This window comes from Babylonia areolata, chromosome 14 (assembly GCF_041734735.1).
Source record: "Babylonia areolata isolate BAREFJ2019XMU chromosome 14, ASM4173473v1, whole genome shotgun sequence".
NCBI classification, from domain to species: domain Eukaryota; kingdom Metazoa; phylum Mollusca; class Gastropoda; order Neogastropoda; family Buccinidae; genus Babylonia; species Babylonia areolata.
Genome location: NC_134889.1, coordinates 31738368 through 31753367, shown reverse-complemented (window position 1 = coordinate 31753367; position 15000 = coordinate 31738368). Strand labels below are relative to the sequence as shown.

The following is a 15000-nucleotide window of genomic DNA, read 5'->3' as shown; positions in this document are numbered from 1 at the left end:
TGTTATTTCATGTCACAGCATTGTCCATATCTTTCCAGATGTTATTTCATGTCACAGTATTGTCCGTATCTTTCCAGATGTTATTTCACGTCACAGCACTGTCCATATCTTTCCAGATGTTATTTCACATCACAGCACTGTGCATATCTTTCCAGATGTTATTTCACGTCACAGCACTGTCTGTATCTTTCCAGACGTTATTTCACATCACAGCACTGTCCGTGTCTTTCCAGATGTTATTTCACGTCACAGCACTGTCTGTATCTTTCCAGACGTTATTTCACATCACAGCATTGTTCGTGTCTTTCCAGATGTTATTTCACATCACAGCATTGTCTGTATCTTTCCAGATGTTATTTCACATCACAGCATTGTCTGTATCTTTCCAGATGTTATTTCACATCACAACATTGTCCACATCTTTCCAGACGTTATTTCATGTCACAGCACTGTCTTTATCTTTCCAGATGTTATTTCATGTCACAGCATTGCCCTTATCTTTCCAGATGTTATTTCACGTTACAGCACTGTCCTTATCTTTCCAGATGTTATTTCATGTCACAGCTTTGTCTGTATCTTTCCAGATGTTATTTCACGTCACAGCACTGTTCATATCTTTCCAGATGTTATTTCACATCACAGCACTGTGCATATCTTTCCAGATGTTATTTTACGTCCCAGCACTGTCTGTATCTTTCCAGACGTTATTTCACATCACAGCACTGTCCGTGTCTTTCCAGATGTTATTTCACATCACAGCACTGTCCATATCTTTCCAGATGTTATTTCACATCACAGCATTGTCCATATCTTTCCAGATTTTGTTTCACATCACAGCACTGTCTGTATCTTTCCAGATGTTATTTCACATCACAGCATTGTCCGTATCTTTCCAGATGTTATTTCACATCACAGCATTGTCCGTATCTTTCCAGATGTTATTTCATGTCACAGCACTGTCCGTATCTTTCCAGATGTTATTTCACATCACAGCACTGTCCGTGTCTTTCCAGATGTTATTTCACATCACAGCATTGTCCGTGTCTTTCCAGATGTTATTTCACATCACAGCACTGTCCGTGTCTTTCCAGATGGGACAGACTTCAGCACCGTGACCAGCGACGATCACCACTGCCTCCAGGGGGCGGGGCAGAACACGGGGCGGTAGGCGGAGCCGTGCCTGGACAGCGGGGTGCTCCCCCTTCCAGCCCCAAGGTAGACAACCCTAACTGAGTGGAAGGCTTACAGCAGCAGCAGTAGTAGCATTAACTTCACAATTGTGCCTGTCTGCATGTCACACATTCTGTCGGTCATATGCTTTGAATCAAACACCATCTTAGGTGCTCTTTAACTCTTTCACCACCACGTTTCTCTTTGAGAAACAGTCCCCAGCGCCCAATATTTTTAGATATGATGCTCTCAGTCGCAGGCTTTGATTCATGTCAAAACAACACAGTGGCCGTGTTCACTTCGAACTGGGTCAGTGAGTGAAGGTTAGTCATTGTTCTGTTGGTGAGGAAACTGGCTGCAGCTGTCAAGCTTTGTTACAATGTGAAAAACTGTCCTTTTAATAATAATAATAATAATAATAATAATAATAATAGTAATAGTAATAATAGTAATAGTAATAATAATAATAATAATAATAAAGTGCCTTTTAAGACGCTTATTCCCCTGGAGAGCTCTAAGTGCTATTACAATTTCTTAAGAAGGCAAGAATATTTACACTCTTTTCCACAAAACTATGCTCATCCACACACATGTATATATATATATATATATACACTTATCAACAAAAAAGTATATATATATATATATATATATATATATATATATACACACACACATAAAACATTAAAGGGTTTCAGCACTAAGGTCGCCTGTGGAGGTACAAGAGTTAAAGAAATAAAACACAACCAAGGAAAATTAGATACTTTCATTGTCAAGGATAAAGATTGTACAAAAGAAAAAACACTGGCATGTCACACAGTCACTTAATTAAATTATTCCAATGGCTCCCTCTGTGCAATCACAGTCAGGTCTTTTGAGAGAGATGAAGAACTGAAAGAACAGAAAATTATGGCTTAATTGTATTGTGTTTCTCTTTTTGTCACAACATATTTCTCTGTGTGAAATTCGGGCTGCTCTCCCCAGGGACAGCGCGTTGCTACGATGAGAGCGTCACCCATTTTTTGGCATTTTTTCCGGAGTGCAGATTTCTTTGTTTTTCCTATTGAAGTGGATTTTTCTACAGAATTTTGCCAGGAACAACCCTTTTGTTGCCGTGGGTTCTTTTACGTGCGCTACGTGCATGTTGCACAGGGGACCTTGGTTTATCGTCTCATTTGAATGACTAGTTTCCTGACCACCACTCAAAGTCTAGTGGAGGGGGAGAAAATATCGGCGGCTGAGCTGTGATTCAAACCAGTGTGCTTAGATTCTCTCGCTTCCTAGGCGGACGTGTTACCTCTAGGCCATCACTCCACTGTTGCCATGTTTATTGTTCTTCCTTCTTGTTAACTATGTTTAATAGTTTTGTACATTTAACAATTTTTTCTTCTTATTCCTTTGGACCAGAAAATAGATTTATTGAGTATGTACAAGTATAATCACGATCATTTTACGTTCGTGTTTACAATGAGCTGGGTGATAGCACAAATTTATTTCCATGTGGATTGATAAAGTGTGTTTGATCGATTGACTGGTTGATTGGTTGATTGATTGATTGATTATATTGATTGATCGATTGATTGATTGGTTTATGCTGTCCAGGCGCGAGGACTTCCAATGGTGGGAGACCACTCCATCAGTCCTTACCTGTCCCGACATCCTGGCGGCAGAGACTCGAACCTGAACCCAGACAGCAGCTTTCGACGCACGCCGAACAGCCTGAGCGGCAGTCGCACCAGTCTGACATCGCCGACTGCAGGTTGGAGTTGTCTGTTACTGCATTTCTTCTTCCTCTTCCTCCTCTTCCTCCTCCTCCACCACCTCCTCCTCTTCCTGCTTCTTCTCCTTCTCCTTCTTCTTCCTCCTCCTCCTCCACCTCCTCCTTCTCTTTCTGCTTCTTCTTCTTCTTCTTCCTCTTCCTCCTCCTCCACCACCTCCTTCTCTTCCTGCTTCTTCCTCTTCTTCTTCTTCTTCCTCTTCCTCCTCCTCCACCTCCTCCTTCTCTTCCTGCTTCTTCTTCTTCATCATCCTCCCCTCCTTATTATTCTTATAAAATGAAATTGATACTGATAGACAAATAACATACCATAATAATAATAATAATAATGATAATGATAATGTTAATAATAATAATAATAAAACCCCCCAAAAAAACTAATGATAATAAACATAATAATAAAGATCTTAGTAATAATAACAACATATAATGATATTAATAGTAATAATAATAATAGTAGTAATAATAATAATAGTAATAGTCATAATAAGCATAATCATGTAATAATAATAATAAAAAGCATCATCATAATCATAATCGTAGTAATAATGATAATAATAACACCGAGATAGATTGATTAATTAGGGTTTAACTTCACCATGGCAGCTATGATAATAATGATGATAATCTTAATAATAACGATCAGTTATGATTACAGTAATAATTGATCAGATTGATTTATCAATTCATTTATCAGGGTTTCACTTCACCATGGCAGTTCCAACACCTTTTTTTTTTCCTTTTTTTTTCTTCTTCTTCCATCCTTCAGCGTTACGGTCAAGCACCAGCCCATCACCACAGGATGGGGATCGATCCCTCTCCCCCGGGAGCCAGGATGGCGCGGCTGCCCCTCGGGGGGACAGAGAGGCCTATGACCCCCGCCTCGCCCGCCCTCGTCACCACCAGCACGACTTCCGTGACCCCAAACTCAGCAAGGTCAGTGTCAACAAGTTGTAAAGAGTGGTAACTCTCTTCACACGCAAGGTTACACAACACTCAAGTCAACGCTGCTTATGCAACCAGTTCAGCTAGCACACAGGTGAATAAAAGGTACGTTGGAACAAATCCAGACACTTATCTAAAAAAAAAAAAACGGAAACTTTGGACTTGTACCATTCAGTTGACATGTGCACGTAGAAGCACTGACAGAAGAAACGTGCAAATGTGAATCAGCTTTTATTCAAGACTGGCATAGCCTTTTAATCCTGAATATGCTACACAGAATATGTGGGCAATACAGAACAAACACACGGTTGCCTCGATGATTTATTGACTCAAAATATAAAAGAACAGTGAGGCAAGAAGAGGAAATGAACACCAGTTTCAGTTTCAGTTTCAGGAGCTCAAGGAGGCATCACTGCGTTAGGACAAATCCATATACGCTACACCACATCTGCCAAGCAGATGCCTGACCAGCAGCGTAACCCAACGCGCTTAGTCAGGCCTTGAGAACACCAAACAATGAAGAGTGATAACTCTCTTCACACACAAGGTAACTACAACTTCCAAGTCAATGCTGTTTATGCTTACCGATTCAGCTAGCACACAGGTGAATAAAAGGTATGTTGGAACAAACCCAGACACTTCCTCAAAAAATGTCGGTGTCGGTGTCAGTTTCAGTTTCTCAAGGAGACGTCACTGCATTCAGACAAACCTGTGTGCGCTACACTGCACATCAGCTAGGCAGATAGATGTCTCACCAGGCTAGGCAGATAGATGTCTCACCAGGCTAGGCAGATACTAGGCAGATAGATGTCTCACCAGGCTAGGCAGATAGATGTCTCACCAGGCTAGGCAGATACTAGACAGATAGATGTCTCACCAGGCTAGGCAGATACTAGGCAGATAGATGTCTCACCAGGCTAGGCAGATATTAGGCAGATAGATGTCTCACCAGGCTAGGCAGATACTAGGCAGATAGATGTCTCACTAGGCTAGGCAGATACTAGGCAGATAGATGTCTCACCAGGCTAGGCAGATACTAGGCAGATAGATGTCTCACCAGGCTAGGCAGATACTAGGCAGATAGATGTCTCACCAGGCTAGGCAGATACTAGGCAGATAGATGTCTCACCAGGCTAGGCAGATACTAGACAGATAGATGTCTCACCAGGCTAGGCAGATACTAGGCAGATAGATGTCTCACCAGGCTAGGCAGATACTAGGCAGATAGATGTCTCACCAGGCTAGGCAGATAGATGTCAGTGTCAGTTTCAGTTTCTCAAGGAGGCGTCACTGCATTCAGACGAACCTGTGTGCTCTACACCGCACATCGGCTAGGCAGATGCCTCACTAGCAGCATAACCCGATGCTCAATGTCAGCCTTTGTCAGTGTCCTGGTTGACGGGTTTTGGGGGGGGGCGGGGGCAGGGGCGGGGGCAGTGGTGGGGGGGCAGGGGGGGGGCAGAACTGGGAAAACTGAATGGAGTTTATTTTCTGAGGGTAGTGGAGTGAGCAAGGCTGGAAGAGAGGGGGGAAGAAGAGGGTGGGGGGCGGATGGATGGGAGGGAAGGAAGGGTTGTTGTTGTTGTTGTTGTTGTTCTTCTTATCATCATCATCATCATCATCACAAACAAAAAAATGTGCTTGTGAACAGGAGAGGAAGCTCTATGAGAGAATTATTATAGTAAGAGAGAAGAGAGAATCCTCCTCCTCCTCCTCCTCATCATCATTGTTGTCGTTCTTGTTGCTCATCATCATCATCATTGTTGTTCTTGTTGCTCATCATCATCGTCATTGATGTTGTTGTTCTTGTTTCTCATCATCATCATCATCATCGTTGTTGTTGTTCTTGTTTCTCATCATCATCATCATTGTTGTTGTTGTTGTTGTTTCTCATCATCATCATCATCATCATCGTTGTTGTTGTTGTTTCTCATCATCATCATCATCATCATTGTTGTTGTTGTTTCTCATCATCATCATCATTGTTGTTGTTGTTCTTGTTTCTCATCATCATCATCATCATCATCGTTGTTGTTGTTGTTCTTGTTTCTCATCATCATCATCATCATCATCATTGTTGTTGTTGTTCTTGTTTCTCATCATCATCATCATCATCAACATTGTTGTTGTTGTTCTTGTTTCTCATCATCATCATCATTATCATCATTGTTGTTGTTGTTCTTGTTTCTCATCATCATCATCATCATCAACATTGTTGTTGTTGTTCTTGTTTCTCATCATCATCATCATTATCATCATTGTTGTTGTTGTTCTTGTTTCTCATCATCATCATCAACATTGTTGTTGTTGTTCTTGTTTCTCATCATCATCATCATTATCATCATTGTTGTTGCTCTTCTTCTTCCTCCTCCTCCTCGTCCTTCTTCTTCCTCTTATTCTGCTCCTTTATATCATCATCATCATCATCATCACTATCATCATCAACACCATTATTATTAATAGTAGTTGTAGTTGTAATTGTAGAAGTATTCTTCTTCTTACTATCATCATCATCATCATCACTGTTACTATTGTTGTTATCGCTATCGTTGTTGTTGTTATTATTACTGTTCTTGTTATTATCATCACATTATCGCCATCATCATCATCATCATCGTCATCATCATCATCATCATCATCATGATCATCATCACTACTATTTTTTATATTATTATTATTATTACTTTTCTTCTTGTTATTATCATCATCATCATCACCATCACCATTATCACCATCATCATCATCACCACCATCATCACCATCACCATCGTCATCGTCATCATCACCACAAACCACAGATGCCAGAGAGGGGAGGCAGCTACTCCAGCCTGCCGGACAGCGGCATCTCGGACCAGGAGATGGGCCGTGATCGTCACCGCGGTGGTGCCCCGCGCGACGAGGCGCTGTCCCGCCTGCCAGGGCCCGGCACTCTGAAGCAGTTGACCCACCAAAGGGGAGACAACGACCTGGACAGTGGCTTCATGGGCTCGGTGGTCAGTGCTTCGGACGGAGGAGGTGGGGCCCTCCGCTCCCCTGCACGCCCCCATCGCCTGCCAGAGACGCCGCTCAGGCTACGGGATAGGTAGGGGGGTGGGGGGTGTGTGTGTGGGTGGGGGAGTGTTGAGGGGTGGGGTTGTGTGTGTGTGGGTGGTGGAAGGTGGGGGTTGGGTGTTGGGAGGGTGGGGGGTTGTGGCCCACTGTGTTGCGGCATCATCACTTGCCAGAGGTGCCGCTCAGGGATTGAGGCAGGTGTGTGTGTATGTGTGTGGCGGAGGGGGTGGGGGTGGGGGGTTGGGGGGGAGCTGAGTGGTGGGTTAGGAGGGTGTAGGGGTAGGTTGGGGTTGTAGATGTGTGTGTGTGTGTGTGTGTGTGTGCGTGTGCAAGATCTGCCCACTCTGTTGCTTGTCACCATCGCTTTGCAAGAGACACTGCTCAGGCTTCGTGATAGGTATGGGTGTGTGTGTGTGTGTGTGTGTGGACTGAGTGGGGAGTGTGTGTGTGTGTGTGTGTGTGTGTGTGTGTGTGTGTGTGTGTGTGTGGGTAGGGGAGTGTTGAGGGGTGGGGTCGTGTGTGTGCGTGTGTTGTGGCCACTATGATGCAGTGTCATCCCCCGCCAGAGATGCTGCTCAGGCTTCTGGATTAGTACGGGTGGTGTGTGTAAAGGAGTGGGGGTGTGGGGTGGGGTGGGGCAGAGGCGGGGGAAGAAAGTGTGTGTGTGTGTGTGTGTGTGTGTGTGTGTGTGTGTGTGTGTGTGTGTGTGCGCGCGCATCATCACATGCCAGAGACACTGCTCATGTTTCGGGATAGGTAGGAGAGGGGTGGTATGTGGGTGGGTGTGTGGTTGGGGGGGGGGGGGGAGTTTTGGAAAGGGGGCAGGGGTGGTGGTGGTGTTGTAGCCACTGTGTTCCCTCCCCACTCGCCTGCCTGTCACCATCGCTTGCCAGGCTTTGGGATAGGTAAGGAGAGGGGTGTGGGGGTTTGGGGGCTTGGGGGGGTCGGGTTTGGGTGTGGGGGGAGTGTGTATGTGTGGGGGGAAAGGGTTCGGAAGTGTGGGGTGGGATTTGGAAGAGGTGTGTGTGTGTGTGTGTGAGTGAGTGAGTGCGTTTGTGTGTGTGTGTGTGTGTGTATGTGTGTGTGAGAGAGAGTTGTGATCCACTCTGTTTACTGATCTTCGCTTGCTGTTTACGCCACTCAAATTGCGGAATCAAGACAGGTGTGTGTATATGTATATGTGCGTGTATGTTTGTGAGTGTGAGGGGGCGAGGGGGATTGGAGGGTGAGGGTTGTGTTGGGGGGGGGGGGGGGGGGGGGGAACTGGCGTGGTGGAAAGGTAGAGGTGGTAAGAGGAAGGGATGTGTTGGGATTGAGCATGATGGGGCTGGGGAAATGGGGAAAGCAGCAACAGCAACAACACAGAAAGATCTTGTGTTTACATTCAGCTTGTTAGCTTTTTTACCTCCTGACAATTTGTACCCCAGGTACTGATTTATCCGTCACGTCTGGTTGCTTCCCTTGGACCAAGTATGGCTATTTCCAGGAAACACTTTTATTTCTCCCTCACCTTTCCATGTTCAAAAACTTTGGAACTGCTCCCCAGCCTAAACAAACACACGCACAGTAGACAACACAATCATTCCTCCCTCAACTCCCCCCCCCCCCCATCCCCCCGCGTTCCCCACTCACCTGTTTGACAGACACCAGAACCGCCCATGCCTGAACACACAGTAAACACACGCACACAGTAAACAACACATTCCTCCCTCAACTCACCTCCCCTTCACCTGTCGACAGACACCACAACTGCCCACACCTGAACACACACAGAGAGTAAACAACACAATCATTACTCTCTCAACGCCCCTCCCCCCCCCCCCCCTCGCCCCCCTCACCTGTCGGCAGACATCAGAACCGCCCACACCTGAACACGCACACACAGTAAATAATGCAATCATTCCTCCCTCAATACCTCCCTCCTCACCTGTCGACAGACATCAGAACCGCCCACACCTGAACACGCACATACAGTAAACAACACAATCATTCCTCCCTCAATGCCTCCCCCCTCACCTGTCGACAGACATCAGAACCGCCCACGCCTGAACAGCTCCGACTCCACCTCCACCATCGGCAGCCAGCGACAAGACAACAGCAGCAGAAGAAGAGGGCCACCTCAGGGGACCGAACCCCAACGCCTGCGGCCTGCCAGGCCACCGCCACCCGTGGTGCCGGCCCTAGTGGGCATTGACCGCAGCATGGACCGCAGCTACGATGCGGAGCTTGACGAATCCACTCTCAGTGACACGCAAGCCTCGGGTCTGCGAGGAATGGGGTCCAAGGCATCGACCAGCCAGACTGACACCACCTCCATCAAGAGGGCGGCCGCAGGCCGGAGGAGGAAGGAGGAGGAGGTGGGGGGTTCCACCACGCAGTCGCAGTCCTTGGGGACACAGTCGCAGTCGCTGCGGTCCGCGCAGTTGATGAGGTCAAGGTCAATGCGCGAGGATGAAACCCTGGAGGACGTCAGCGATGGCGGTGAGTGTTGTCATTGTTGCTGTGTGCTGCTTTTGGTTTGAATAATCTTTAATTGTTCAACAGTACACACAATTACAATGCAAACAAAGACAAAGGAGCATTGACAAGCTTAAAGCTTATACTGTGCTCACAACATTGCACTTCAAGTATTAATTCTCTCCATACGAACGGCGAAAGAGACGACGTTAACAGCGTTTCAGCCCAATTACCATCATCAAAATATTGCAAGCGGAAGGCTCTTATACTGAAGAGGTGAATGTTGACAAAGAATACCACAATTCTGATGACGGAAGCTAAAGGTTGGGTCATTCAGACACCCACTGGACATCCGAGGGGTCCGTGTAGAGGAGAAGAGAGGACTGGCCGTACTGAGTGAGTTAACATGTGTGCTGCTTTGTATTTGCATTTGTATTTCTCTTTTTTATCACAACAGATTTCTCTGTGTGAAATTTGGGCTGCTCTCCCCAGATAGAGAGTGCGTTGCTACACTACAGTGCCACCCATTTTTTTTGTGTATATTTTCCTGCGTGTAGTTTCATTTGTTTTTCCTATCGAAGTGGATTTTTCCACAGAATTTTGCCAGGAACAACCCTTTTGTTGCTGTGGGTTCTTTTACGTGCGCTAAGTGCATGCAGAACACAGGACCTCAGTTTATTGTGTCATCCGAATGACTAGCGTCCAGACCACCATTCAAGGTCTAGTGGAGGGGGAGAAAATATCGGTGATATCGTGATTCGAACCAGCACGCTCAGATTCTCTTGCTTCCTAGGCGAACATGTTACCTCTAGGCCATCACTCCAAGGGCAAAGGTGGTAGAGGTAACATGTGGTGGGTGCATGTGTGTAGGCAAGCCCATGGTTATGATACAAGGTGTGTTCATGCTTATATGTAAGCAAAGGTACGTTAAAAAGAAGGAAAGAAAAACGAAATTAAAAGAGCACAGAGAATGAAAAATGAGATTTACATTATCAAAGTAAAAAAAAAAAAAAAAAAAAAAAAAAAAAAAGAAGAGAAAAAATGTACAGCTGTATGTTTAGCTGGTTGCGCTTTAATTTCTAATCCATCTGTGTGTGTGTGTGTGTGCGATTGTTGTGAATATTATGTCATGGAAAGTGCTGGACAAAAAGGGTCAACAATTGCCATGAATAGAAAGGATCACGGAAAGTGCCCTTGACCTTTTCAGAAATGTCGGACACCCCGACGACCTCTCACCACATGAATCCCAGGGGAGACAACAGCAACAACAACAGCAACAGTGTCCAGAGGCGGCCGCTCTCTGCCCAGGGCCCCCCGGCCTCCCCCCGCATGCCCTACCGCCCCCCAACCCCCCACCAGCCCCCCTCCCCGCAGCGACCCCCCACTCCGTATCGCTCGGAGCGAGAGGAGGAGGAGGGGGAGGGGTGGGGAAGGAGGGCAGCCAGACCTGTTGAGGAACAGGTGAGTGGGATCTGGACTGTGTTGTGTTGTGTTGTGTGGTATTGTGTTGTGTTGTGTTGTGTTTTATTGTGTTGTGTTATGTTGTATTGTGTTGTGTTGTGTTGTGTTGTGTTGTGTTGTGTTGTATTGTGTTGTGTTGTGTTGTATTATATTGTGTTGTATTGTGTTGTATTGTATTGTGTTGTATTGTGTTGTGTTGTGGAGTGTTGTATTATATTGTGTTGTGTTGTGGAGTGTTGTATTATATTGTGTTGTGTTGTGGAGTGTTGTATTATATTGTGTTGTGTTGTGGTGTGTTGTATTGTATTGTGTTGTGTTGTGTTGTATTGTATTGTTCTATACTGTACTGTATTGTATTGTACTGTTCTATACTATACTGTATTGTATTGACTTGTATTGTTCTATACTGTACCGAATTGTATTGTGTTGTACTGTACTATACTGTACTGTATTGTTTTGTACTGTTCTGTATTGTATTGTACTGTACTGCACTGTACTGTACTGTATTGTACTGCTTTGCATTGCATTGCATTGTATTGTATTGTATTGCACTGTATCATGTTGTATTAGGAAGGAAACGGGCAGAATGGTGAAGTCGCTCATCTACTGATACAGAGAGTCTGTGAGGGTCTGGGTTCGAAACCAGCTCTCGTCCTTGTATTGTATTGCATTGCATTGCATTGTATCGCATCGTATTGTATCTTATTGTATTGTATTGTACTTTATTATGTTGTATTATATTTAACCTCCCCCCTCCTCCCAGCACCACCTGAACTGTACGGTAGGTGAGTGCCTGGGCACAGACATTTTGTGTAGGACTGTGTGGCTGAGCACAGGCAGGCGTTACTTTGTGTGTACGTGCTTGTGATTTAATGGATTTCATGCACTCAAGACCTGGTACTTTGATAGGTACAGAGATATGTATGAATGCACTCAAGACCTGGTACTTTGATAGGTACAGAGATATGTATGAATGCACTCAAGACCTGGTACTTTGATAGGTACAGAGATATGTTTGAATGCACTCAAGACCTGGTACTTTGATAGGTACAGAGATATGTATGAATGCGTTCAAGACCTGGTACTTGGATAGGTACAGAGATATGTATGAATGCATTCAAGACCTGGTACTTTGAGAGGTACAGAGATATGTATGAATGCACTCAACACCTGGTACTTTGAGAGGTACAGAGATATGTATGAATGCATTCAAGACCTGGTACTTTGAGAGGTACAGAGATATGTTTGAATGCACTCAACACCTGGTACTTTGAGAGGTACAGAGATATGTTTGAATGCACTCAGCACCTGGTACTTTGATAGGTACAGAGATATGTATGAATGCACTCAACACCTGGTACTTTGAGAGGTACAGAGATATGTTTGAATGCACTCAACACCTGGTACTTTGAGAGGTACAGAGATATGTTTGAATGCACTCAACACCTGGTACTTGGATAGGTACAGAGATATGTTTGAATGCACTCAAGACCTGGTACTTTGAGAGGTACAGAAATATGTTTGAATGCACTCAACACCTGGTACTTTGAGAGGTACAGAGATATGTTTGAACGCACTCAAGACCTGGAACTTTGAGAGGTACAGAGATATGTTTGAATGCACTCAAGACCTGGTACTTTGATAGGTACAGAGATATGTTTGAATGCACTCAAGATCTGGTACTTCAATAGTTACAGAAATATGTATGAATGCACTCAAGACCTGGTACTTTGATAGGTATAGAGATATGTATGAATGCACTCAAGACCTGGTACTTTGATAGGTATAGAGATATGTATGAATGCACTCAAGACCTGGTACTTTGATAGGTATAGAGATATGTATGAATGCACTCAAGACCTGGTACTTTGATATGTACAGAGATATGTATGATTGCACTCAAGACCTGGTACTTTGATAGGTACAGAAATATGTTTGAATGCACTCAAGACCTGGTACTTGGATAGGTACAGAGATATGTTTGAATGCACTCAACACCTGGTACTTTGATAGGTACAGAGATATGTATGAATGCACTCAAGACCTGGTACTTTGATAGGTACAGAAATACGAATGCATGCACCCAAGGCCTTGGTTATGCTTTAGATCGGGCAAACCGCTCAGCAGATGTAGTGTAGCGTATATGGATTTGTCCGAACGCTCAGAGACACCTCTGTGACGTCGTTAAGAGCAGACCAGCACTAACGGCAGAAAATTCGCAGAATCTGATGATAAGCGGGATGCATCACTAACTTGGTAATTAATTCACAATGATAATGTTAATTATCCTCCATCTAAGAATTTGTTGATCAATAAAAGCAGCAAACATAATGTAGATTAACTTTTTCCCTTCCCTGATCATTCAATGAGTTCTCCCCAGACCATTTAGAAACTAAAAGAGTATAAGTGTTGATAATCTAGTGAGATTACGTCATCAAATCGTGTCATTATTGGACGTCATTTTTTTTCTCTGCTTGTCGAAACGAATTGCAGAGGTGTAAGACGTAACTTGAAACACAGAAAGACAATGCAGTCATAGGCCAAATAAAGCCATAGGCTAGATCTAGTATTATTATTATTATTATTATTATGCACCATCTCTGCTTTTTTTTTTTAGTAACTACGGTACGGCGCATCTCCGCATCATGATGCTCAACCGGGCCAGGCGATAGGGGGCGGGGCCTTGCGGTACCGCCGGAATGTGTATAACGAGATGAGTCAGGGAGTGCTTCTTAATGCACAGATGCGCGTAGAATTTTCTGCCGTTTGTGCTGGTCTGCTCTTAACGACATCACACACCTCCTTAAAAAAACTGAAACTGAGACTCGTCTCTCCATCAGGTGCTTCTGAACCGAAGTCAGCAGCGAAGGTCAAGGTCACCGCCAGCCCCTGCCCCTTTGACCCCACATGGCCAGCGACCCCAGAGTCGTGGGGCGCCGACAACGGACTTATTCCACACTCGGCCTGCGAGGGATCGGGGCCGGGATCGCAGCCGTGATGGGGAGAGCGCTTTGCTATCGGCCAGGTAATGGTGTGACGCCTTGTGCAAAATTTCACACAGACTTGTTTGTTTGTACTGCCTTTCTTCTTCTTCTGCGTTCGTGGGGTTCAACTCCCACGTTCACTCGTATATACGCGAGTGGGCTTTTTTTACGTGTATGACCATTTTTACCCCGCCATGTAGGCAGCCATACTCCGCTTTCGGGGGTGTGCATGCTGGGTATGTTCTTGTTTCCATAACCCACCGAACGCTGACATGGATTACAGGATCTTTAACGTGCGTATTTGATCTTATGCTTGCGTATACACACGAAGGGGGTTCAGGCACTGGTAGGTCTGCACATGTGTTGACCTGGGAGACTGTAAAAATCTCCACCCTTTACCCACCAGGCGTCGTCACCGTGATTCGAACCCGGGACCCTCAGATCGAAAGTCCAACGCTTTAACCACTCGGCTATGGCGCCCGTTGTACTGCCTTTCTAGGGAGGGAGAATGGCACACCGCATGAATAGTGGATTTACAGTGAGTGTAGCACATCAGTATAGGCCTGTCATGCCAATGCTCAGCTTATACCACAGATTGACATAAGCTTACAGCTGGGCCAACAGCAAAGTGAGAGTTGTATGATCAATGGTCTTGCCCATGTCAAGCCAAGGCAGCAGTTCTGATGGTCATTGCTGGACACAACTGACTAGAATATAGAATGCGTCAGTCACAGGAGACACATTTTATTTCATTATGGAATGTCCAAAGTATACTGGATTTTGTAAAAAAACAACAAAACATATTGCCATAAAACTGTGTCGCTCTCAAATCTGTTTTCAGTGTCTGCAATTAACTAAATGGAAGAAAAAATGCTACAGGTGAAATTAAGTCGAGTTTAGAAAATTTGGAAGTGTTGTTTTTGTTCAACAACGTTTCGTAAGCTTGCTATTTGTATATGTTGACAAGTTTGACATGTTAATTGTTAAACAAAGTTGTAATCAGCTATGGGGGTGACTGCACTCTGGCCAGTCTAGCCTCAAGGTCTGTGTATGTTTGGCTGTGTGTGTGTGTGTGTTCGTTCTTTAGTTTAACGTCTTTTCACTGTAAGTGATATTAGACGAGGGAAGGAAAAAAATCGAGTGGAAGTAGGGGGA

At 44.8% G+C, this 15000-nt stretch overlaps 1 protein-coding gene across 1 annotated transcript in view; it reads left to right on the top strand.

The window, feature by feature from the left end:
- Window positions 1-15000, top strand: part of LOC143289986 (uncharacterized) — a 61041-nt gene that overhangs the window by 32340 nt on the left and 13701 nt on the right. The window contains 7 exon segments of the mRNA XM_076599280.1: window positions 1092-1215; window positions 2773-2929; window positions 3717-3883; window positions 6691-6974; window positions 8970-9424; window positions 10608-10861; window positions 13702-13886. Coding sequence (XP_076455395.1) covers window positions 1092-1215; window positions 2773-2929; window positions 3717-3883; window positions 6691-6974; window positions 8970-9424; window positions 10608-10861; window positions 13702-13886 — 1626 coding nt within the window.